The sequence below is a fragment of the Budorcas taxicolor genome, chromosome 19 (genome assembly GCF_023091745.1).
Source record: "Budorcas taxicolor isolate Tak-1 chromosome 19, Takin1.1, whole genome shotgun sequence".
Taxonomy (NCBI): Eukaryota; Metazoa; Chordata; class Mammalia; order Artiodactyla; family Bovidae; genus Budorcas; species Budorcas taxicolor.
Genome location: NC_068928.1, coordinates 52733195 through 52757479, shown reverse-complemented (window position 1 = coordinate 52757479; position 24285 = coordinate 52733195). Strand labels below are relative to the sequence as shown.

At 55.2% G+C, this 24285-nt stretch overlaps 1 protein-coding gene and 1 non-coding gene across 2 annotated transcripts; one reads left to right on the top strand and one right to left on the bottom strand.

Annotated features, from left to right (window-relative positions):
* Positions 1 to 368: 368 nt before the first annotated feature.
* On the top strand, positions 369 to 23783 carry C1QTNF1 (C1q and TNF related 1). Its single transcript, XM_052658034.1, has 4 exons — positions 369 to 487; positions 17313 to 17475; positions 20902 to 21041; positions 21617 to 23783. The coding sequence occupies exons 2-4, from the start codon at positions 17327 to 17329 to the stop codon at positions 22165 to 22167; spliced, it is 840 nt and encodes a 279-aa protein (XP_052513994.1). The 5' UTR covers positions 369 to 487; positions 17313 to 17326; the 3' UTR covers positions 22168 to 23783.
* On the bottom strand, positions 4585 to 4657 carry TRNAG-UCC (transfer RNA glycine (anticodon UCC)). Its single transcript has one exon. It is a non-coding gene; the product is annotated as a tRNA-Gly (tRNA).
* Positions 23784 to 24285: the final 502 nt, after the last annotated feature.

The following is a 24285-nucleotide window of genomic DNA, read 5'->3' as shown; positions in this document are numbered from 1 at the left end:
GTTGCCAGGAGGAGGGAGGCGCGGGCGCTCCCCCGCCCCGGGCACACACACAGTTAATCCTCGGCGGCTGCTGTTTGGATAAAATGCGCTGGGAGCGTTCGAGGCTCCGCGGCCGCTCACATCTGGCCGGGATTTGCTCCTTACACGTCTGTCCCGCTTTCTTCGGCTCTTCCTCTACTTTCGAGAAACCGCGTTTCCGCTTCTGGCCAAAGAGACCTCGGAGAGGCGATCCAGGTGCCGGGAAGAGGTCGGCTGTTGCCTGCACCACCTCCCCTCCCACCCCCGCCCCCTCCCCCGCAAACTTTCAGGGCCCTCTGTTCCGGAGGACTTTTTTTTTTTCTTCCTGCTTGCTCTCTCCTTCGACAAGTCTGGTCTTCCCTCGACCTGGCCGGGAGGAGGCTCCGCCGCCGGGAGATGCTGTAAGAGAGGCCGCGGGGAGAACGCGGGCGCCCGGCTCGCTCCCGCTCCCGGACGCCGGTGGTTGGCGGTAGGTAGCCTGGTGGGCGGGGTGTGTGTGCGGGGCGAGGGGCTCCTTTTTCTGGCTTCAGCATACTCAGAGAACCGGTACCTTGACTGCGGCGGGCAGCGGGCGAGGAGCGTAGTGGGAGGGGTCGGGGCACTTGCTGCCGAGGGGCAGAAAGACCAGTTGCGGGAAGGCTCCGGTGCGGGTTCCTGCTGCTGCCTGCCTTGGAGACGCCACGGAGAGCCGTGGCCGTGGTCTCCCTCTGTGGCCAGGAAGCAGGAGGCTCCGTGGCAGATGCTGTTGGGAATGGCTGGTTTTGTTTGTTTGTTTTAGTCCCTAAGTGGTGTCTGACTCTTTGCGACCCCATGGACTGTAGCCCGCCAAGCTCCTCTGTCCATGGGATTTCCCAGGCTAGAATACTGGAGTGGGTTGCCATTTCCTCCTCCAGGGGATCTTCCCGACCCACAGATCCAACCCGCGGGGTCTTGCATTGGCAGGCGGATTCTTTACCACTGAGCCACCTGGGAAGCCCCTGGGAATGGTTGGACCTCCCTTGATTTTTGTGGCGTGTTTACATTGCTTCAATCTTCTCCTGGTGTGAAAAGGAAAGGAACGATACCCAAGTTCCCCCTCTACCCCTGGTGGGGAGCCCCTGCCCCAATATCTCCTGGGTCACGTGAGAGCCAGCCTTGCCTGTGGGCAACTTGGACCCCACACAGAACAGGGAATGCTGACTTTGGCCCCTGCATCTAATGGCTTTGGTGCTCCTGGAGGGGATCCAGTCTGGACAGGAAAGAATGATGTCCCTTTCCCGGGGACCCTCTGGTCTGCTGGCATCACGAAGGTGGCCCTGGTTGGGGCTGGAGTCGCTCAGCTGCCCTTAAGCCTCTGGACGGCACATGCCTCTTGGTGCAGCACGAAGTGCCAGGCATCTCCACAGCACAGGTGTGAGCCCACCTGTCCAGGGCACACATGTCATGTGAGCCTGGGCCCCGCCGTGCACGGCTGCTGTGTCTTCCGTGGGACCCCGGCATGCTTCCGGCTGACCCACTCAGGGGGGCGGACCGCTCTGTGACTTGTTCCTGTCTCTTCTCTCTTTCACTTGGTTTCTAAGAACAGAGGCAGTTTGGCACACTAGGAGTTTCCTCCTTCCAAGCTTTGAAAATGGGGAGTGTCCTGAGAAACTGAGTTTTCTCAACCTCCAGCTACATCCTGGGTCCCCGGGGGGAGGATGTGAGGTCCTCAGAGGCTGCTGGGCCTTTGCTTTTTATAGTTCAGGGAAGCACGCGGACAGCCCCACGTGCAAGGTCACACATAGAGGCACTTGACTGTGTGTGCTGCTGGGAGAGGCCGGGGAAGAAGTACATGCTCCACGAGGCCTGCTCACTGTCCCTGCTGACCAGAGAGGCCAGAAACACACGGGTGAAGGGGAGATGGGGGACTGAAAGACACAGGTGAAGGGGAGATGGGGGACCAGAGGGCTGAGCTGTCCTCTCCCACCCTGCTTCTCCACTCTCCTTCTTAACCTGAGCACTAAAAGGAGCTTAGGGATGCCCCAACAATAATAGTAGCAGTATAAATGATGACAGTGCACGTGCGTGTATCTGTGTGTTTCCCACACAGTAAGCAATGAGCAAATGCTGATTCTCAACAATTCTACCAATGGTACTGTCATCCCTGATAAGCTCAGAGAGACTGTGGCTTGCCCAGAGGCAGTAGGTGGAGGACCTGAGGCCTGCATCTCTGTGCCCAGAGAAGGGATGTGACTTGCTCAAGGATGTGCAGCTTTCCAAACAGAGGCTAGAAAACCCAAGCTTCTCCAGTTTGCAGATTTCTACTTCCCAGCTGCCCACAGAGAAAGTTCCTTGGGGCCAAGACAGCCAGGTTCTGCTTCCGAGGGACTCTGGCCCTCTCCTTGGGCTCTCTACCCCCTTCCTTCTCTCATCTTGAGTCTCTTGGGATGCCAAAGTGAGCAGTGGGTCAGAAAGACAGAGAAATGCAGGTGCCAGAGGTCTTGGATGGGCCGTCTTTCAGCCGGAGGACACCGCTGCCTGTCTGGGGCAGGTGCAGCCAGCCAGCAAGGGGCATGCTTGCAGGTGGGAGCCGAGAAAGCCGACATGGCCTCGGGAAGCCTGCAGGCAACTCCCGCCTCATTCCTGGGACGTAACCTCCCTATTCAGGGCAACCAGCACAGCATAATTCTTTTGGAACATGCTTCTTTCTGTTCTTCCTGGTGCCTCTCTCCCTTCCCTCCACCCGCCCCCCCCACTCCCAGCTGTAATTAGCATGACTCATAAACCAAATATTCTGGCATTGAACTTTACCCATCAAAACAAAGATGAAAAGAATTTCATAGATACAGTCGTGCTGCTGGGCGCCCTCCGGACGTGAGCTGGTTGTTGGGTTTTTGTCTTCAGGGGCTGGACCCTTGTGTGGGTCCCTGTTCCCGGAGTTGGGGGTGGCTGAGGCTCCACGATCGTAGGCGAGAGGTGGTAGTTTGCAAAGTAGAGGAAGAATAGAAAGTTTCCCTTCTGTTATGGTCCCCACATTCTGCTTACAACTTAAGGTAACTCTGCCTGCTCAGCCACTAGAGAGAGAAATGGCTGTTTTGGAAGCAGCCTTGTCCCCCGCTCTGAGAGCCCAGCAACCTTCAGTGGGGGCGATGGCTTCCCGGGACACTTCATCTTGGTGGTGTAACTATCACGTGTGCTAAGGCTAATTATTTTCTTCCTGTTTTTACCTGCTGAAATCTGCCTTCTCATAAAGTCAAATGAGACAGGGCAGCTTCCTTGATGGGACTCTTGACATCTCCTTGAACTGACCTCTCCCACAGTGCGAGGGACCACCTGCTCACATAGAGAAGGATTTGGAAAAGGACCATCAGAGCCTGACCAGGTGCTTCCTTCCATGCTCTTGGGGCAGCCCAGGGAGCCAGTCCCCTGGGTCCTAGGATTTGGGATCCCTGGGGCCCTGCCTGGGCATCCCCGGCCTGGCAGGACCAGTTCTGCTCTTAACTACGGACATGCAGAAGTGGGCACGCTGGCTCTTCCCCTCCTCCCCAAGCCCATGGTGAAACTTTTGCCGCTGTGGGCTGTGACCTCTGACCTTCGTCTTCCTGCTTCATGGAGAGCGGCTTGGTGCCATGAGCAGGCATGGGAGCTGTTGAGACTTTTGGGGGCATCTTTATCTCTGAGTCCTCATCAAGGTTGCAACCGAGCAGTGCCTGAGCAGAAGCAACTCCCGGACCCTGTGAAGCCCCTCGTCCTTCCCCATGCTTGCTTCCCAGGACTGAGTTCAAAGCGGAATGGGTGTGGGAGGCCCCCCACTGCCCACCCAGCTGTCCCTGGCCTGCCCAGAGGCCTTTGGAGTGAACTCCTCTCCAGCTGTGGACGGCACAGGCATAGTCCTGTCCCGGCTTCCTGTCTCATTCAGGATGGCCATCAGGAGAGCTTTGGGCCTGCCTGCCCCTCCATGTCTGACCACTTCCCTGCCTGACCATCTCCTTGGCTCGGGTAGAAATTTTCCTTGAAATGAGCTGGAGCAGAGCAGGAGCCTGCGGGCAGGGATGCAGGATGGGATAGGAGGCAGACAGGCAGGGAGGCCGTGGAGGGTGTGGGGGAGCCTGTGGACCCCAGGTTCATGGTGTCTTGTGCTGGGTCAGACGTTGCTGTTGGCCACTGGTAGATCCCCACTTGGGGCAAGGCCCCAAACCCTTTGCCTCCCTTGCACCCCCTCCCCAAGTGGGGACATCTGGTTACCAGCCGCCCTCTGCCCTGGGGACCAGCACAGGAAAAAGACCTCGCCTGGGAAGGCTGCCAGCCCTGGTGGAGCTGCGGGCGGGTGCAGGCCAGACGTTGGTTGGGCTGGGCTCTGCCCCTCTGCCTGCAGGTTCTGAGGCTGGTAGTCAGGGTGGGTGACTGGGGTGTGCTCGGAAACACTTGGGCTCTTTCTGCTTGTGAAGAGTCTGAAGTGAGTTCTGGTGAGAGATGGGTGGATCTGGGTGGGGTTCAGAGTGGCCCTGGCTCTCAGGTTTTCCAGCATTCAGGACATCTATCCCTCACCTTCCTCTTCTCCCCACCGCCCTTTTTTTTGGCTGCACAGTGTATCATGCAGGATCTTAGTTCCCTGGCCAGGGATCAAACCCGCGCCCTCTGCAATGGAAGAGCAGAGTCTTAACCACTGGACCACCAGGGAAGTTCCCTTTCTCCCTCTATTTAAGATATAGTTATGAGGACAAGGGACTTCCCTGGTGGCTCACGTGATAGAATCTGCCTGCATTGTGGGAGACCTGGGTTCCATCCCTGGGTCAGGAAGATCCCCTGGAGAAGGATCTGGCTACCCACTCCAGTATTTTTACCTGGAGAATCCCATGGACAGAGGAGCCTAGTGGGCTACAGTCCATGGGATTGCAAACAGCTGGACATGAGTAAGCAACTCACACTTTCACACGACAACAAGGCCCATGGTACTCTGTAATCTGGGTAGACCCATGAGAAAGAGACCCTGAGAATGTCCCATGGAGCAAGCAGAGCCAGGCCTTGGAAGCTGGGGAGCTGTGCTGGAGTTCGATGCCTGCCCTTTCCGCTTTGTTCCCTTCTGATACTGTATTCTTCTCCCGGTTCCCTCTCTGCAGGGACCTCTCCTCTGGGGCCCCCACACCTGACCCCAGGCAACCTCTGAGGGATAGGCAGACACAGGGCATACTCAGTGCATCCCCAGTGTCGATTATTATTATTATCTTTTGGCCACTCCATGCAGCATGCAGGATCCTAGCTCCTTGACTAGGGATTGAACCTGTACCCCCTGCATTAGCAGCACAGAGTCTTAGCCACTGGACCGCCAGGGCAGTCCCCCAACGTCGATTCTCTACACCATTCCTCTCTGCGAGCTGCACTCAGCCTCAGACCCCTTTGCTTCTGAGCATCAGAGGGCATGGGGATCGGGGTGGGACGTTCACCATGCCTGTGAGTTGTGGGCTTCCCTCTTCCCTCCCCTCCAGACCTCACCCATGCACCATTTGCTCTCTACCGTGCAAGAGCAGGGCCCTCAACATGTACATTCAGTGGACCACAGCTCCCACGCCCTTCCATTCTGAGGTGTGAGGGGGGTTCTTGGTGATTCTGTGCCTAAACCCAAAGGAGTTCAGCTCCAACGGTGGGCCCCAAGAGATCTTACCACATCACTTTGATGAGACGGTTATCAGGGATGCCCCGGTGCCCTGCGTGGTGCTGGGCCTGGGACAGGCCCTCAGCAATCTGCTGGAGGGATGGACATGAGGGTTCAGCTGGGGGGATAATTTCCGCAGGGCCCGGGGCCGCTGCTGCTGTTACCGAGGTAACCGAGGGAGCTAAGCAAGTGAATGCCTGCCCAGAAGGTGGGGGCCCCCCGCTGGACCGTGGTTTGGTAGAGCCAGCCCGTCCTACCTGGCTTCTTCCTGGAGGCCCTGTGAGGCGCAGCGGCAGGAGCTCTGCTGTCCGGCACCCCTGGGTCTCACCTGAGCTCTAGCACCTGCCACAGCAGGGCCTGAGTGGGTGACTCCCTGACTCAGCCCATTTCTTCCTTGGAGAAATCAAAGTGGCTGTAGGGGTCAAGTGCAGTAGCCTCCGTAAGGTGTGTGCCCAGAGCCCAGCACGTAGCAGGTGCTTAACCAGTGGTCACGGTGGAGCTTTGTTAGAAGCAATCTCTGGTAATTGACAGGGCTGCTCACAGGCCCATTAACGCACCTGACCATGCCTGACGATGGGCTCATGGGTTTTTCTCCATTTCCTCCTCTTTGATGGCTGCAGGCAGCTTCCTTCAGTAGCGAGTCACCAGTGACTGGTGTGTGAAAGGCAGAACAAATCCCCTGCTTCTAGAGAACGTGTTCCCTCCGGCTGGCCTGATTCTAGCCCCGCTCCAGTGCCTTCTCCCGCATAACCGGTACCCACGGTAACTCCAGGGTTCTGCTGCCCGATCGGAGCACTGTGTCTTCTTCTTTTTCCATCACATTGCTAGAACCCAGCCCTCTTTCTAGTGCTCAGCAGACACTCAACACACACTTGTGAAAGAACGTGGGACTTTAGCACGAGGACAATTTATATTCCACACAGTCTGGCTTGAGCCCCAAACTCGCCACAGCATCCCCAAGCCCCTCCCCCATTCTCCTTTCCCTCGCATAGACTCAGATTCTTCAGAATAAACAAAATGATCTCTCAATCCCCAGGGTGGGGCTTCTTCGCCATCTTTCTAAGTGGAAAATAATGTGTACTTAATGTGAAAAAATATGTGACTATTATAGGGGAAAACCCCAGAGACACTAAAATAAGCAAATGGCAAACATCCATATTTTCATCACCCGGAGACAATTGCTGTCAGCAGCCAGGTGGGTGGCCTTCGGATCTCTGCAGTTACTGTATGTGCGTGTGTGGGTGTGTTTTTATGTACATTTGTTTTCAACCTGCATTTTAAACCCATCAGCATTTTATGAACATCTTTTCATGCCCATAAATACTCATCTGTTGACAGAGGTCAGTCCTTGGTGCTGCTGGCTGAAGTTGCCCACCTCCCAGCATCATTTATTTATTTGCTGCTAAGTCGCTTCAGTTGTGTCCAACTCTGTGCGACCCCATAGACGGCAGCCCATCAGGCTCCCCCGTCCCTGGGATTCTCCAGGCAAGAACACTGGAGTGGGTTGCCATTTCCTTCTCCAATGCATGAAAGTGAAAAGTGAAAGTGAAGTCGCTCAGTCATATCCGACTCTTAGCGACCCTATGGACTGCAGCCTACCAGGCTCCTCCGTCCATGGGATTTTCCAGGCAAGAGTACTGGAGTGGGTTGCCATTGCCGTCTCCGATTTGTTTATTTAAATGCCTTTAAATGGAGCATGTGTTTCCTGGTTTGTCGCAATCTCCACCCTCCCTATGACATTACACCCAAGACCACGGTCAATGGCTAAAGGCACTTGAGTTTATCGCCCTGACAACCGCCTCATTTTTTAGCTTTCCATTGTGTGGATGTACTATCATTTGATTGGATGGCTTTTGCAGGATCTTGGAGGTGGTTTGTAACTTTGGTTGATGGAGGCAGTGGGTTGCAACTCTTATTTTTCTTTGTAATTTTTTTCTTTTTGGATCTTCGCTGCTGCTTGTGGGCTTTCCCTAGTTCTGGTGAGGGGGGGCTGCTCTTCGTGGAGGTACAGGGGCTTCTCCTCTGGTGGTGCATGGGCCCTAGGGATGCGGCTTCAGTAGCTGCAGCACCCGGGCGCACGGGCGTAGTTGCCCCATGGCATGTGGGGTCTTCCTAGACCAGGGATAGAATCTCTGTCTCCTGCACTGGCAGGTGGATTCTTAACCGCTGGACCACCAGGGAAGCCCGTAACTCTTTTTTTTTGAAGCAGAAGGCTTTGAGTGCTGATAAGAGGAGCATTTGAGGCAAAGATGGCTACCTGGTCACACCAGGACTCAGCATTCTGATGACACGTAATAGTGTGTCCCTGGCCACTCTCCCCACTTCCCTTCTCCCCCTACCGCAGACCACCCACGTTCCAAATTAGAGACAGATCTGAACACACTGGCTTGAGTCCTCTTTGGATGATGGCTCTGCTACTTGAGAAGGCCTGAAAGGGAGTGCAGAATTCAGTCAGTACTGAAAGTCAGACCCCAGACCCTGGAGATGCTTGTGAAATGAGACGCATCTCCTGTGTGTTGAGGACCTCCTGGCCTGTGAGTGGACCAGACAAGAAAGCTGCTCTGTGCCAGATGCTGGGGGAGGAAACTTCCTGGAGGAGGTGGCATCGGGCTGGGCTCTGAAGGACACGGTGATGGGGAAGGTGGCGGGAGAAAGGTATGGAGGATGAGACCGTGGTGTGACTTGTGTTGGGACTTCCAGTGGCTCTAGGTGGCTGGCGTGAAGGATATAGGTGCAGGGGTGGGGAGGAGGGGCCAGAGATGAGACGGGAGATAGATGGTGAAGCTCAAGAGTTTAAACATTTCCTTTATTTTGGTGGGAAGCCATTGGGGCCAAGGGTGGCATTCAGATGTGCAGGTTTGAAAGTGGCCTCTTGCAAGCAGTTTGGAAGGCAGAGGAGAGACGAGACAAGTGCAGGGCTGAGAGAAAAGCGGTGATGGCATCCTAGATGGGGAGAGAAGACCTTCAGGAGGCCTGGTGATGGTGCAGGAGAAGCAGGGGTCTAGGGGTCTCCCAGGTGCCAACCTGGGGCCCCTGTGTGAACAGCTGTATGTGCAGGAGCAGGAGCAGGGCTGCTGGGGGCTGAGGGAGAAGACAGGAATCTAACAAGGGGCTCGAGCATCTTACGACAGAGTGAGGAGACCTGGTCTGAACACCTGGACACCCGGGTCCGGACCAGTGCTGTCCAATAGGACTTTGCAACCATGGTTGTGTGCTCCCAGCTGTGCTGTCCAAGAGGGGAGCCACTTAAGATGTGCTTGAGTGACGGAGAACGGAAATTTTCACTTTGTGTAGTTGTCATTAAGGTACCTGGCCCCAGGGGCCAGACCCTACGTTCTGGAGAGCGCAGGCCCAGAGCTTGATGATCAGGGACGCCTGCTGGGGACCAGGATCGAGGAGCCATCTGCTGAAGCCATCGTATAGGAAAAGACGGGCAGAAAGCGTTTGGAGTGAGAGGGGCTGAGAGCTGAGGAGACAGTCTGGAAAATACCTGTCTCTAAAGGGGAGGTCACGCAGGGTAAACACTGGGAGACAGGGTGGGCCGGAGCGGAAGTGGAGAGGCGGACACGAGAGCAAGAGCCGTCTGGGCTGGATCGAGAGGCGGCGGGACTGTTGGATGCTGAGCTAAATTACACTCTTGACTTAGAAGCCACTAGATGTGGGACAACAGTCTACCTTTGGCCAAGCTCCCCCCGCCCTGCCCCGTCCCCAGAGATGGCTGTAAAACGCGGCAGTGATTTTCGGGTCCCAGAAAATTGAAAACGGTTGTGCTGCTTGTAAAAGGGATAGTGCGTTGGCCATGGAATTCCCAGCTACTTCCCAGCCTCCGTCTTGGGGGCGGCAAGCCCTCTGAGGGTGTCACCGCTGCAGGGCAGTGGGCTGGGGGCCAGGCCACCTGCAGCGCGGGCTCCGGCGAGGCACGAGCTGTCAGTGGCTCCTCTCTCTCGCATGGTTCTCAAAGCAGGGGCAAGCCTGCCGCCCGAGGCCTCACAGCTGGGAGGTGATCTAAGGACAGGGCTCTAGTCAAGGAAATCTTTGTTTGCACTGGGGAGGCTGGGCTGGCCAGGTGCCCCCGAAGGCCCGCCGCCTGCAGCCCACGTGGTCTCCTTGTTTGCAGGGCCTGGGCAGAGATTTAGGCAGTGTCTGCTCTCAGCTCCAGGTGAGCCCTTTCTGGTCTAGGCACAGAGAGTTGACCCAGGAAAGGATGGAGATGTTTCAGGATGGGGAGGAGGCCTGGCCCATCTTACCTTGGCTGTGTGGTCCCAAGTCAGCGCAAAGGAAGCCCTCGCTTGTTCATCAGCAAGTAGCCCCGGAAGACTTCATTGCCATCCCTGGCCTTGGGCTTTGGAGGGAACAAATAAACCCCCAAACCTTAAGAAAATAAACCCTCTTCCTCTCAGCCAGAAAACAGCTTCTTAGGAAAAGGAGAAGAAGGAGATTCAGCGAGGGAGATGGGCGCCAGGATGCCTTCATCTTTTGGGAAAGGCTCAGCGGACCCCCAGTTGACCAGCGCACGCGTGCGTGTGTGCTCACTTGCTTCAGTCGCATCTGGCTTTTTTCTACCCCAAGGACTGTAGCCCGCCAGGCCCTTCTGTCCATGGGATTCTCCAGGCAAGAATACTGAGTGGGTCAAAGCTGGTGCTCTGGGACAACCCAGAGGGATGGGGTGGGGAAGGAGGTGGGTGGGGGGTTCAGGATGGGGAGACACACATGTGGCTGATTCATGTCGACGTATGGCAAAAAAACCCACAATATTGTAAAGTAATTAGCCTCCAATTAAATAAATAAATAAATTTTTTTAAAAAAAGGGAAACACACACACACAGAGAATACTGAGCACATTCCCATGCCCTCCTCCGGGTTATCTTCCCAACCCAGGGACTGAACCTGTGTCTCCTGCATCTCCTGCTTTGCAGGCGAATTCTTTACCTGACTGGAGTTTCTTTAATAAAGGATGCCCATCCCCCACCGCTGCTTCCTCTAGCGTGTTGGGAGGAAGCCAGAGAGGGCCCAAGACCAGCTGGGGCTGCCCCATTACAGAAGGGAAAGTTAGATATGAATTGGGTTCCTGGGATTGGTGAGCAAACGTCATTTATCAAGTGGATGTCACTCTGCCTTCCTCCTGCCCATCACTGGAGGAGCCTGGTAAATGGAAAATGAGTGTGAGGAATGGCTTCTGGGGAAGGAAAGCAGATACCACGTGTTAGGCAATCCTGATGGCCAGAGGGACACCCCAACATGGGGCTCTCTCCTTTCTGGGCACCCCAGGATCTGAGTCCAGGGGCCCTCTTGCAGCAGCTGGAGAGCTCTGAGCATCTCAACTGGAGAATTTCCGCCAGATGTCGAAGCAGAGAGGGCAGCCCCGGGGCTTCCTTTCTGGTGGAGAGGAGACCAGGGAGGGGAGGGGGTCAGGAGCAGATGTGCCGGTTGCTGGGCTGAGGGATGGATGATGCTGGGTTGAGACAGGCTCTGATTGGATGCTGAGTCAAGTCGCCTTCTTACCTAGAAGATGGTAGGTGTGGGAAGACATCCTATCTTAGGCCCCGTTTTCTTGGGAGATGTGTGTGAAATTTGGGGGTTGATGTCCAGGCCCTAGAAAAGCCAGACAAAGATATTTGTCTTGGGGGTGAATTGAGGTCTGGGGCCTGGCCAGAGCTCCTGGAAAGCGTCAGCTGGTACAGAGGAACAGAGTCCTTCAGGAGATGTTAAGCAGGGTTGGTGACTGATTCAGTGTGGCGGACATGTGAGAGGAAGGCATCTAAATGGCTCCCAGATTTCTGGCCTGCCATTTGCTCATGCTTCCTACTCCCTAACCCCTCAGCTTCATGCTAATAGGACTGAGCTGCCCAATGGAGCTTTCTACGGTGATTGAAATGTTCTGTTCTCTGCCCTCCAGTATAGTAGCTCCCAGCTCTCCGTAGCCATTGAGACCCTGGAATGCAGCTAGCGTGACTGGGAATAGAATTTACAATGATCTTTCATTTATTTTATCTTTTTGGCCGTGCCATGCGGCATGCAGGGTCTTAGTTCCCCAAGCAGATATCAAATCCGTGCCCCCTGCTATGGAAGTGTGGAGTCTTCACCACTGGACTGCCAGGGAAGTCCTTAGAATGTTCTTTAATTTTAATTGGTTTAAAATGAAATAGCCACAGGTGGCTGGTGGCCACTGCCGGGCACAGCACGGGCCTAGAATGTCTCTCTCCATTTCTTTTTGTAGATGAATATCTTTTTCTAATTTTTAGTTTGTTTCGTTTTGGCTGTGCTGGGTCTTGGCTGCTGAGCGGGCTTTTCTCTAGTTGTGGGGAACGGCAGCTAGTCTCTAGCTGGGGTGCGTGGGCTTCGCATTGCCTGGCCCCTGTTGCAGCCGAGCAACGGCTCTAGGGCCTGCGGGCTTCAGCACATGGCTCAGTAGCTCTGGCTCCCAGGCTCGTGAGCACATGCCTCAGGAGTTGTGGTGCATGGGCTTCGTTGCCCTGTGGCACGTGGGGTCTTCCTGGATCAGAGATTGAACCTGTGTCTCCTACATTGGCGGGCGGATTCTTTACCACTGAGCCACCCAGGAAGCCTCCAGAATGTCTCGTTTTGAGTCAACATCTGCTGTGAGCTGTCTCCTTCACTGGCTGGTAATCGCCTTGAGGTTACGGGGTGTTTATAATCGGCAGTGGCATCCCTGCCTCCCAAGCTCTTGCCTGATGCTGTGCACATCACCGGCATCCAGGAAACCGTGGCTGTGTTCAGTTTTCTGCTGAGAGGCAATTCCGGAGCTACATAGGCCATTTGGACTTGTCTTCTAAATTCCTTCTAATCCAGGGAGATCCCGGGTTTCTCTCCCCTCTCAGAGCAGCTGGTTACCCAATGATGATCAGGGAAGAGGGAAAACCATGGTTATAAAATGCTTTTGTCCAAGGGCACTGAGCTGGGTGTGGCCACAAGGCACAAGGCAAATATGTGGAGCCTGAGGGCTGGGAGTTCACCATCAGAACACTGGCTGACACCCTGGAAGTGGGCGGGCCCCCCAAAGTGCTGGGACCGATTTCTAAACAGATATAAAGAAACTTAGACTTGTGTATGAAAATCCTCTCCTTAAAGGCTTCACCACACATCCATTCCGGGGCTCTAGAAGATAAAAATAATTAACCAAGAAGTGTTCTCACGCTTCCTGCCTTCCTCCAGACCCTGCCATTGACCCAATTCCTCCTTTTCCCCTCCCACCTACTGTTGGGGAGGAGGTTAAGCTGGAGGGGGATGGGGAGGGTTGAGGGAGAGAAGAGGAGCCGCAGGTCCTGAAGGGAGTGAGTGGTAGAAAAAGATGTTCATGGACTTGCCATGGAATCTGGCAACTGAGTGTCTTGCAGGGTTGGGATGGGCAAGTCCAGAACTTGAGTCATGTTGGAATCGACCTCAGACGCCTTGACCGCAAGGCAGCCAGGAGACTGGACCATGCAGGACCAGATTCAGAAGGGTTACACACCCCTGGCCGAGGCGTCCTGGGGGCCGCTTCCCGGACCTGCCTCGCTGAGCACAGCACGTTCTCCTGAGTCACCTTTCCGGGCTCCACACCCCCTCTGTTGCAGGGCACTTCGTTTCGCTGGAAATCACTAAAGTGGGCCAGAGCCAAGTTTGGTTGGAAGTTGGGCAACACTGTTTTTTGCCCCAAAGTGAGTAAAATGATCATAGTGATGCTGACTTTGCTGTGGGACTTGGGGAAATGGTTCTGAAGATAGTTGCTTAGAGGGAAAGGTTTCAATCTGGGTTTGCCTTGGCTCCAAAGAGGAGGTCCTTGAGGAGAACCTCCAGCCTCTGCTGACCTCTCTCAGTCCGCCTGGCGCCTCCGACACTGCCGGGCCAGCACGGCTCCACCCCCGCCGATATCACCAGCCCTTCACCAGCTGCATCCTGGGCTCCGTCTCTTCTGACCCAGGTACAGAAAAATTCCCTTTCTAGACTTCGAAAGAGACATACCAACATGCAGAAGGGTGCTTCCATTGAGGGTGCAGGACTGATTCTCAACTGGGAGGATTTCTGCCTTCTGGGGGACACGTGGCAAAGTCTGGAGACGGTTTTCGGCTGTCACAGCTGGGGGTGGGGTGGTGCTGATGACATCGAGTGGGTGGAGTCTAGGGATGCTGCTAAACATCCGGCAATGCACACACGACAGCCCCTGCCCCTCCCCCCACCCCACGACAAAGGCTGATCCAGCCCCAAATGTCCACGGTGCAGAGGCTGAGGGACCCTGGGGGCAAAGGAATCCAAGATAACTCTTTCCTTCCTCTTGCTGTTATTTTCCAACTTTCCCCAAATGAATTATATGTTACTTTGGATTCAGGGGGGAAAAGATGTTTAAAGAAAGGAAAATCTCTTTTCCTTTCAAGTGATGCAAGTTTGGCATTGAAGAGGAAAACGAGAGTAATTATCAAGGCGCCAAGGAAAAACAGAGGAAATACAGAAATAGGGCAATAAACAAATTTGGAGAATTCAATCTGACAAATATTTGTCGAGTAGAGGGTGCTGCAGGATGCTTGGCGGGTCCAAGAGGAACAAGACCATGTCCCAGGCCCAGAGGAGGTCACGGGTCTGCAGTGCAGAAACTTCGCGGCCAAGGAAAACTCTTTGCAGAATGAGACAATAAGAGAAACACAAACAACACAGAGCGGGGGAAATTGGTTCCAGCTGAGGGGCTGGGGGGCTTTCCTGGTGGCACTAGTGGTAAAGAACCCACCTGCCAATGCGGGAGATATAAGAGACGTGGGTTCGATCCCTGGGTCGGGAAAATCCCCTGGAGGAGGGCCTGGCAACCCACTTCAATATTCTTGCTTGGAGAATCCCCATGGACACAGGAGCCTGGGGGGCTGCAGTCCATGGGGTCGCACAGAGTCAGACACAACTGAAGTGACTTAGCACACAGCCGTGCACCAGGGTCTGGGAGACCTTCAGGAGGAATATGAAGCACCTGGTTGGGTCTTAGGTAGGATTTTGATGTGATCAGAAGGCAGCCTGTTGAATTCAAATCCAGCCCCCACGGCTTACAAATTGGACAGCCTTAGGCTAATCAACTTTTCAATGTCATTTTTTCCTCACTGGTGCTTAGTCACTCAGTTGTGTCCGACTCTTGGCAACCCCATGGACTGTAGCCCGTCAGGCTCCTCTGTCCATGGGGATTCTCTAAGCTAGAATACTGGAGTGGGTTGCCATACCCTTCTGCAGGGGATCTTCCCAACTCAGGGATTGAACCCAGGTCTCCCGCATTGCAGGCAGATTCTTTATGAGCTGAGCCACCAGGGAAGCTCTTCTTCGCTGGTAAATTTGGTATAATAATGAATGAGTATTGTCTCCTTCAAGGGTTCACTGCAGGTCCATCTGAGGCCTTTGGTGGGGTAAAACCTATTAATGAGGAAGTAATCTCAGAAGGAACCCTAAAAAAAAAAAAAAAAAAAAAAAAGAAGGAACCCTAACCCACAGGGTTGTATGGATGAATGGAAATGCTCTTGTGATCCCCAGCACCGGGCCTGGGGTGGAGCTGGGCTGTCAGTGGAGCGCGGGCTCTAAGCCACGTGGGCTTCAGTAGCTGCAGCGTACAGGCTCAGGGCTGTGGTGCATGGGCTTACTTGCCCTGCCGCAAGCGGAATCTTCTGGACCAGGGACTGAACCTGTGTCCCCTGCATTGGCAGGCGGAGTCTTCACCACTGGGGCACCAGGAAAGTCCAGGAGAGATTCTTTTAATATGCGTTTTACAAATTACACTTATAAGTACAAACTTTCTTTGTGAAATGGAGGTGAGGTAGTGAACATTTTGAGTTGGGGGGCTGATTCCAACCAGTCTCTAGGTCACTGAGAAGGTCTCTGGGCCCTGACTCTCGGCAGGTAGAGAGTGTGGAGGTGGTGGGCCCAGCTAATCCACTGCAGGGGATGGGGGTATGCAGAGAATTGAGCAAGCGGTAGAAGTGTGGGTTGGGAGCTTGGGGGTGGGGTTCCCGCGGAGGCCAGCCTTCCTGGCTCCATCTCATATCTCTGAGGACCCACTGGGAGCCTCAGCTCCCTTGGCTCTGGGTGCTGGTCCTCTGCTTCCCCCAGGTTTCCCTGACTTAGCATGGGGCTCCAGCAGGGCCAGAGCATTCTGTCTTCAGAGCTAAAACAGCGAGCCCACTGACACACAGAAGAAAGAACAAAGCTGAGGGGCGGCACAATGAGAGGGTCGTGCCCTCCCGGGCTGCGAGGTCTCGGAACCAGGGGAGGTGTGGAACGTCCACGGAGGCCCACGACGTGTGAAAGGAGCATTCACCTGGATAGACGATTAGCAAGAAAAACAGAACTCGTTCTCAGTATTTTCGTTCCCCTTAGACATGAAAAGAGGAATTAAAGAAAAATCAGAAAATCAGACAGGACCTTCTGAGGCTGTTTCCTTGCTTTGATGCTTTGTTCCTCCCCCAAGAGGCCTGGTTTCCAGCCCCAGCCTGGCTGAGAAGGGGGGTGGGTGTTCTTACTCCCCCAGCTTCAGCCCTTTCGCTGCACAGTCCAGAGGGTCCAGTTTAGTGTAATCGTCAGCCCTTTCCATGTTAAATTGTATGTTTTGGTGAATGAAATGGGTTGGGATTGACCACCGTCTTCCCTTCCATGATGGGAGGTTTTCCAGCCACCAGAAATAGCCGAGGTGCACGTGACTCCTGACTCCGCATGCGTGTAACCCCCACGGCTGGCCCGGGTTAGCCAGGGTGGTAACGCTGACGGTAAGAAACAGGTGAGATGTTGTGTCTGTTTTAAGCTCAGGCGCTGCCCCCTAGTGGGCTCACTGGGAACCACCCCAGTGGTCAGCTCTTTCTAGAAGGACTATCTCAATCCTGGACAAAGAGGGTCCTGTCCAGAGAGGGTCCTGTCCAGAGCTTTTTGGAGAGACATGGAGCTGGCTTCAATGACAATAAGTGCCCTCTGGGGCTGGGCAGACTCGCCCCCACCCCCACATCAGATGCTCAAGGACACTCACTGGGAGCAACTTGACACCTTCCTGCACACCGGCCCCCACGGTGCCGGCTGGGGCAGAGTCACTGCACAGTGGACCCCCAAATTCATTCTGGATTTTGCTCATTGTCCTAACACAGTCAAGACACAATTATCTGCAGAGCTCAGGGTTGAGGGGTCTCCTTCCTGGGAGGCATGGGGGTGCTCGGCAGAGCCATGCTCAGCGGCCACAGGCAGCCGGGTGCTCCAGGGTGGAATGTGAGAGTCTGTGCATATTAAGTTTGTGAGTGTGCTGAGAGAGTGCATGTCAGGAGTGGGCACACATGTGTGCCTGAGTGTACACACATGTGAGTGCATGGGAGTATACACGAGTGTGTTGGGTGTGCAAGTATGAACAGAAGAGTATGGACTTGAGTGTGTTTTAAGTGTACTGTCTTGAGTGTGTGTGGAGTGTATTTGTGTATGAGTGTGTATTGACTGTGTGAGAGAGGGTGTGAGTATGTGTGTGTGTGGGCCCGTGTGTATGTGCATGAACATGCACTGGGGTTTGTGTGTACGTGTGGGAGTGTGTAGCGAGGTATGTGAATGTGTTGAGTGTGTGTGTGTGATCACCCTCCCAGGAGGAGAGGCAGCAAAGCGCCTCCCAGCGTCGTGTCTGGGGCGAACTCCGCGGGCTTGTTCTCCCCGTGTGGCTCTTCCAACCCACGTCCTCCGTGTGTCTCCCCAGCAGGGCTCGGCGGGAAGATGGGCTCCCGTGGGCTGGGACTCGCGCTGGCGTGCTGTCTGCTGCTGGCCTTCACCTGTGGTCTGGTGCTGGGCCGAGTGCCCCGTGGGCAGCAGGAACAGCAGGAGCAGGAGGGGACCAGGGAGCCGCCGATGGACCACGCTGAGAGGTGAGGCCGCGGGGTGTGGGTGCTGGAGCTCCAGCTCAGTGGTGGGGATAAGGGCCGAGTCCGGGCGCCCCCAAGTGCTTGTTGATGGGAAGAGGAGAAGGGGCAGAAGCTGAGGAGCTGGGGGATGGAGGCAGCACTTCTCCTTTCAGTGACCCGGGCGTGTTACCTGCAACTGTGGATAGTAACCCAGCCTCATTCCAACCCCAGAGGAATGTGGGTCTGCTTGAGGTTCTGCAGTCACATCCTTAAAAAAGAACATGCCACCCCCCACCCCAGCCTTTGGTTTCTCTGCACTCTCATCTGTCCTTTGAGAGAATCTATTAGAGCTCTAAGCGCCACCTGGAGGTAGAAGGCAGGGACGCTGCTAGACCGAGAGCGGGTCTCCACCACCCTGTTGTCTGATCACATTGCCAGGTGGGGGACAGTGGGTGAAGGACTGACGCAGGAAGTGGTGGCCTTCCTTGGAAAGCCATGAATTTCTTCCTCGTGGCGTTGTCTTCATATACCTGATAGCTCAATTGGTAGAGAATCCGCCTGCAATGTGGGAGACCTAGGTTCGATCCCTGGGTTGGGAAGATCCCCTGGAGAAGAGAAAGGCTACCCACTCCAATATTCTAGCCTGGAGAATTCCATGGACTGTATAGTCCGTGAAAGAGTTGGAAACGACTGAGCGACTTTCACTTTACTTCATATACGTATGCCTTCAGTGATACACAGACTCTAGGATCTTTGGGATATTTTGTAGGGATACATAAAACGCTTCGGATTACTGATGGAAATGTTGTTCATCAAACAAGAGGTCCTAGACACCCAGTGCTGGTTTTGAGTTTTTCAGCACTTTGCACTAGTCAGCTTTGGGCTGACTTGATACTCAAGGCTTTGGGCTGTCTTGGAATATATTGGAATTGCATAGGTCTGGGGCAAAGGGACATCATTCTTGGGCCTTTCTGCTGGCTCAGACTTATAAAGACTCTGCCCGCAATGCAGGAGACCCAGGTTCCATCCATGGGTTTGGAAGATCCCCTAGAGAAGGGAATGGCCCCCCACTCCAGTATTCTTGCTGTAGAATTCCATGGACAGAGGCAGACTACACTCCATGGGGTCGCAGAGTTGGACACGACTGAGTGACTTACCCTTTCACACACACAACAGCATTCTTGACCTTTGTCTTTTCTTCTCCTCCTCTTCCTCTTCCTCGTTCTTTTCATTCAACAAATATTAATCAAGTGCTGCTGCTGATCTGGCCATCCGCTAGGCCTGGGGACACATACATGAATGACACAGTCTCTGGGCTCCAGGAACTCCAAGGCTGTGGTGGGACAGACACGCACGACCCACTTCAGTGAGGTTGGCTCTGCAGTACAAGTGTGTCCGCAAGGTGGATGTGGAGGGTGGGGGAGGGCATGGGTGGGGGAAAATTAGGAGGAGAAGTGACTGGGTCTTGAAGGTCACTGGGCGAGCATCCCAGGCACAGAAGCAGGGGAAGCTGCCTGGCAGCCAGGGCAACATATGTGAAGGGCAACCTTTCCAGTGTCTGACTGTGTAAAGCCGGTGGGTCTTTTGAGTAGTGGGAGCCAGTGTTGGAGGGTGGAGGCTGGGAGGATGGGATGAGCCTGGTGGGGAAGGATCTCTCTGGAGCTTCATCTATAGGGGAGTCGTGGAGAGATTGGCATTTCATGGTGTTCTAGAAAGAATTCTGGACGGTGGCAGAGCAGGGGATGAACTGGCAAGGGAGAGATGAATTCCAGGAGAGCATTCAAAATGCCAGTGGTCCCAGAAGTGGGGAGAGCCAAGGGCCCAGCTCCTGGAGGTACTTTGATGGTGGCCTGGGCTGACCCCTCAGGACTGCATGATTCTCAGAATGGAGCAGAGAAGCATCTGCAGTGAGGCTGAGGGCCCCATTCTGGTCATGCTGGTCTTGCTGCTGTTGCTGGCGACAGGGTTTGGGAAGAGAAGAGTCTAGGGACAAGCAGCAGTGAAGGGCGTCAGTCTGGGACACTTCTTATGTGTGGGGCTTAGGGAATCTTTGTGGAGACTTCTGCTGGGGGGTGGGGGCAGGGTTTCCTCTGAGAGTCTAGGACTTGTTTAGTTGCTGAGTCGTGTTCAACTCTTGTGCACCCCCACATGAACTGAAGCCCGCCAGGCTCCTCTGTCCATGGGATTTCCCAGGCGAGAATACTGTTCCCCCGGAGAATCTGAGTCTCCTGCATTGGCAGATGGATTATTTACCACTGAGCCACGAGGGAAGCCCCTAGAGCTTGTAGGTAGCTGAGTTTAGGGCATAGAGATCCCTTTCCTGGATTGTCTGTGGTTTGAAAATAGGAGCGGAGTGAAACAAGGGGCTCACCCTTTGATGAGAGGGCTGTGCCACCTGCAAGATGGTGCTGCCACAACCGAACTGCTGCAAGCGGAGAGCACGGTGCAGTGCAGTATGACGCCGGGAGGTGGCAGCATGGAGCTGCTGCTCCCCGGGATCCTCAGGAGCCCGTTTCCTAATGTCAGGTTGTAAACAGGACCGTAGCGTCTCCAGCTGCTGCAGCTCCCAGGAATCCCACAACGTTTGGCTGAGCCCTCTCGTTTGCAAACAAGTCAGCTTAACACAGTGTCTTCCAGAATCCAGGAGGTCAGAGTTCCAAGTTAAGTGAAGTGAAATGAAGTGAAATTCGCTCAGTTGCGTCCAACTCTTTGCGAACCCATGGACTATAGAGTCCATGGAATTCTCCAGGCCAGAATCCTGGAGTGGGTAGCCTTTCCCTTCTCCAGGGAATCTTTCCAACCCAGGGATCGAACCCAGGTCTCCCGCATTGCAGGCAGATTCTGTACAGTCCGAGCGACCAGGGAAGCCCTAGAAACGTGAAGGGGAGGTTCATTCAAGGGCTGCCATGTCACGCCATCCAGAGACCCCTCCTAGAGGCACCAGATTTCTCCCATGAAGCCTCCATCTTGCCGGGCCCTCAAGTTACTGCTGCTTTTGTTATCGTTATTTCCATGACAGTCACTGTAGTTCACGGAGGGCAGGGGCTCTTTCTGAAACTTCACCGAGGATCTCAGAGTTCACCAAGAGCCAGTGCAGCACAGCTGGGAGAAAGATGTGGCTTCCCAGATGGCGCTAGTGGTAAGGAATCCACCTGCCAGTGCAGGAGACGCCAGAGACGCAGGTTCAGTCCCTGCATCTGGAAGATCCCCTGGAGAAGGAAATGGCAAGCCACTCTAGTATGCTTGCCTGGGGACTTTCACGGACAGAGGAGCCTGGCGGGCTACAGTCCATGGGGTCGCAAAGAGTCGACACGACTGAGCACAGCAAGGGTGCAGCATATAAGTTGAGAACAGCGAGTCAGGCAGCTCAGACCCTCTAGCAGGAGGCGAGAGAAGAGTTCCTGGCTCTGAGAGCTCCTGGCTTTCACAGTGATGTCTTTACTCCCTTAGGGATGAAGAAGAGCATGAAAAATACGGCCCCAGGCAGGACGAGGAAGCCCCTGCTTCTCGGTGCCTCCGCTGCTGTGACCCTGGTACTCCCGTGTACCAGGCCATCCCGGTGCCGCAGATCAACATCACCATCCTGAAAGGTCGGGCACAGAGACCAGCCGAGGGCACCTTCCCCTGGGGAGCAGAGGGGGCGCTGCCCTGTCCTGATCGGAGGGCAGGGCAGAAGATGGAGTTAGGGAGGAGGAGGGGCAGGGGCAGATGGCTCCCTTGGGGCACTGAGCAGAAGCATGCTGTCATCCAGGGGGGAGGAAGGAATTCCGTTTCTGAGGCTCTGGTCCCCTTCCAAGAGGAGAGGTTGGGGAGGGGACCACGGGAGAAGGAGCCTCAGGGCAGCTCTGGGTCTCACCCCACCTGCATTTGCACCGAAAGCCTCGGGGTCATGGTCCTGCGGGCAGCACATCACCTCGCACAGCCCGGCACAACAGAGTTGGGAAGCCAAGTGGCCCGGGTCCTACATCCCTGGGGCCCTGTGTCTGCAGTTCGTCTGCTTCGATAGCGCCGTGGGCCTGGCCGCTGCTCCTGTTGCTTTTGGATAAATGCTTTACGTTGCAGGGATTTTCCAGAAGGAAGAAAAAAATTTTTTTGGTTGCTTCTGGATGAAAACAGAATAATCCTTGAGGTTGCTTGACACTGTGTGTTTTCCCGTCCTGTTCAGGTGAGAAGGGCGACCGGGGAGACCGGGGCCTGCAAGGCAAATATGGTAAAACAGGGTCCGTGGGTGCCAGGGGCCACACGGGACCAAAAGGGCAGAAGGGGTCCATGGGGGCCCCTGGGGACCGCTGCAAGAACCACTACGCTGCCTTCTCCGTGGGCCGGAAGAAGCCCCTGCACAGCAACGACTACTACCAGACGGTGATCTTCGACACGGAGTTCGTGAACCTCTACAGCCACTTCAACATGTTCACGGGGAAATTCTACTGCTACGTGCCCGGCATCTACTTCTTCAGCCTCAACGTGCATACCTGGAACCAGAAGGAGACGTACCTGCACATCATGAAGAACGCAGAGGAGGTGGTGATCCTGTACGCGCAGGTGAGCGACCGCAGTATCATGCAGAGTCAGAGTCTGATGCTGGAGCTGCAGGAGCAGGACGAGGTGTGGGTGCGCCTCTTCAAGGGCGAGCGGGAGAACGCCATCTTCAGCGACGAGTTTGACACCTACATCACCTTCAGCGGCTACCTGGTCAAGCCGGCCAACGAGCCCTAGCCACCTGCCAGCCTCCATCACCACAGGCTTACCTCCCCTTCTCCCCGTGCCCCGCCCTGCTCCGCTGGACCTTCCCTACCCACTCCGCCATCTGGAACCCCCCTCACCCACTCCTGATCAGCCCCTCCTGCACCCAGGTTTCCCAGGCACCCCACACCCCCCTGCTTTGGCATTCGACATGACGCCCCTCACGGGAGCGGGAAGCAACGTTGGCTGGGTGGTCCCAAGCCTTGCTGTGTCCGCACGTGCCATCATCACCAGGCAGGTGTGCCTACGGGAGTTCCCCTCTGTGTACACGTCCTTGAGTGAGACCCTCCCCCGACGTGCCCCACGACAACGACGCACCAGGGTGTCCCAGAGCAAGCCACCCTTGCTCCTGCTGCTGGGAATAATTAAGCCAGCTCTAAAGGTTGTGAAAGGAGCAAAGTAAACCATGAAAAGAGAGGGAGGCAGTTGTTATTTCTGTCTTCCGCCGGCCCCGCTGGCTCCCAGGAGGGCCCTCTCTGCTTGAGGCGGCGGAAGGCTCCTGGTAAGACAAGATCTAAAGCGGATGCCGAGGGTATCCACTAGAGAGGAAACCACTGGCTTGATATTTTAGGCCACATACAAACCTTCTTGGGGGACAGCTGGACTGATGTCCACGTCCTGTGGACATTCCTGTGGCTTGCCCAGGGGCTCAGCTGGTCTTTCTGAGCCACAGTGGTGAAGGGATTTGAACTGGGTGGCAAGTGTCAGCTCCTCAGAGGGGGCAACCATGCCCTCGGCTTCGGCCTCTGATTGGGGGAACAGTCGGCTCACTAGAAACTGTGGGCTTCTGGCAGCAGGTAGTTCTCCGAGCAGCAAAGGTCAGTACAGCCCAGACAAGCCGCGCATCCTTGCGTGGCTCTGCTCGCTGGCGCCCCCCACGCCCCACCCTGGCATCCTGGGCAGGGCTTCCACGCCTGTCACCCTAGCACAGGCTGTCTGTCCCTCTCCTCCAAAGGGTCAGCTAAGGAAGGCTCAAGGGTCTTTGGTTTTGTAGCAGCTGTCATGATTGCACAGTATTTTCAATAAAACCTGCTCATACACCATCTCAGAGTCCTACACCCCAGAGGGTTCAGCATTCAGCCTGCCAGGACCCTCCCCTGGGACCTCTTTGACCATCAGCCTAAGACCATGCAGGAGGGGGCTTTCCTGGGCCCCAGAGCAGGGGAGAGCGAGCTCCTGCACAGCTTAGCCTCTGAAAGAGGGCGTGTCCCCACCACCAGTGTCAGAGCCTCTGCTCTGAGTGGGGTGTGGGGGCGCTGCCCGGATCGGTGCTCTAGTTCTTGGCTGACTTTGGCCAGGCAGCCCTCCCCCACTTCCCTACATCAACCCCCCGGGGCGGGGTCACCCTGCCTGCTTGGGCCCTAGGCCCGACAAGAGGCCTCCTGTTCACGATCTGGTAATGCCCGATCTTGACCGATCCCTCTGCCCTCGCCGGGCCTGGCTGTGGGGTCTGGGGTCCCCACATCCCTCCCTCTGCTGGTCAGACTTTAAAAACTGTGTTTCTGCTCCTGCTGGTGAGCAGGGTGCCCGCCTGCTGCTTTGTGCTGCCTCGGTGCTCTTCCAGAAAACATTAAACTCGGAATTGTGTGTTTCAGCATCACAGCCTCATAATTTTTGGTCCTTGAGCTAAATCCTCCTCCTTTCTTTCTTTCTTTTTTTAAAAAAAATATTTAGTTATTTGGCGACATCATGTCTTGTTTGGACACATGGGATCCTGTGTTGCAGCGTACAGACTCTCTAGTTGTAGCCCTGAGCCTAGTTGCTCTGCAACATGTGGGGTCCTAGTTCCCTGACCAGGGATGGAACCTGAATTACAAGGCAGATTCTTAGCCATTGGACCACCAGGGAAGTCTCAAATCCTCCTCTTTTCTATCCCCTCCCTTCCCCCTCCGGAACCCCACCTACTGTCCATTGGTGGCCTGGGAGCCTTTAGTTTGGAACCTGGGAACATGAGTACCCAGTGGCCATAGGCTGGGCCATGAACTGCCTCATTTCTCACAGGAATGCATTTCACAGCTGGATGAGGCCCCATCGGACGCCCGGTAGGGGAACAGCCTTCCTTGCTTTTTCCAGCTTCCAGTGGCCCTACAT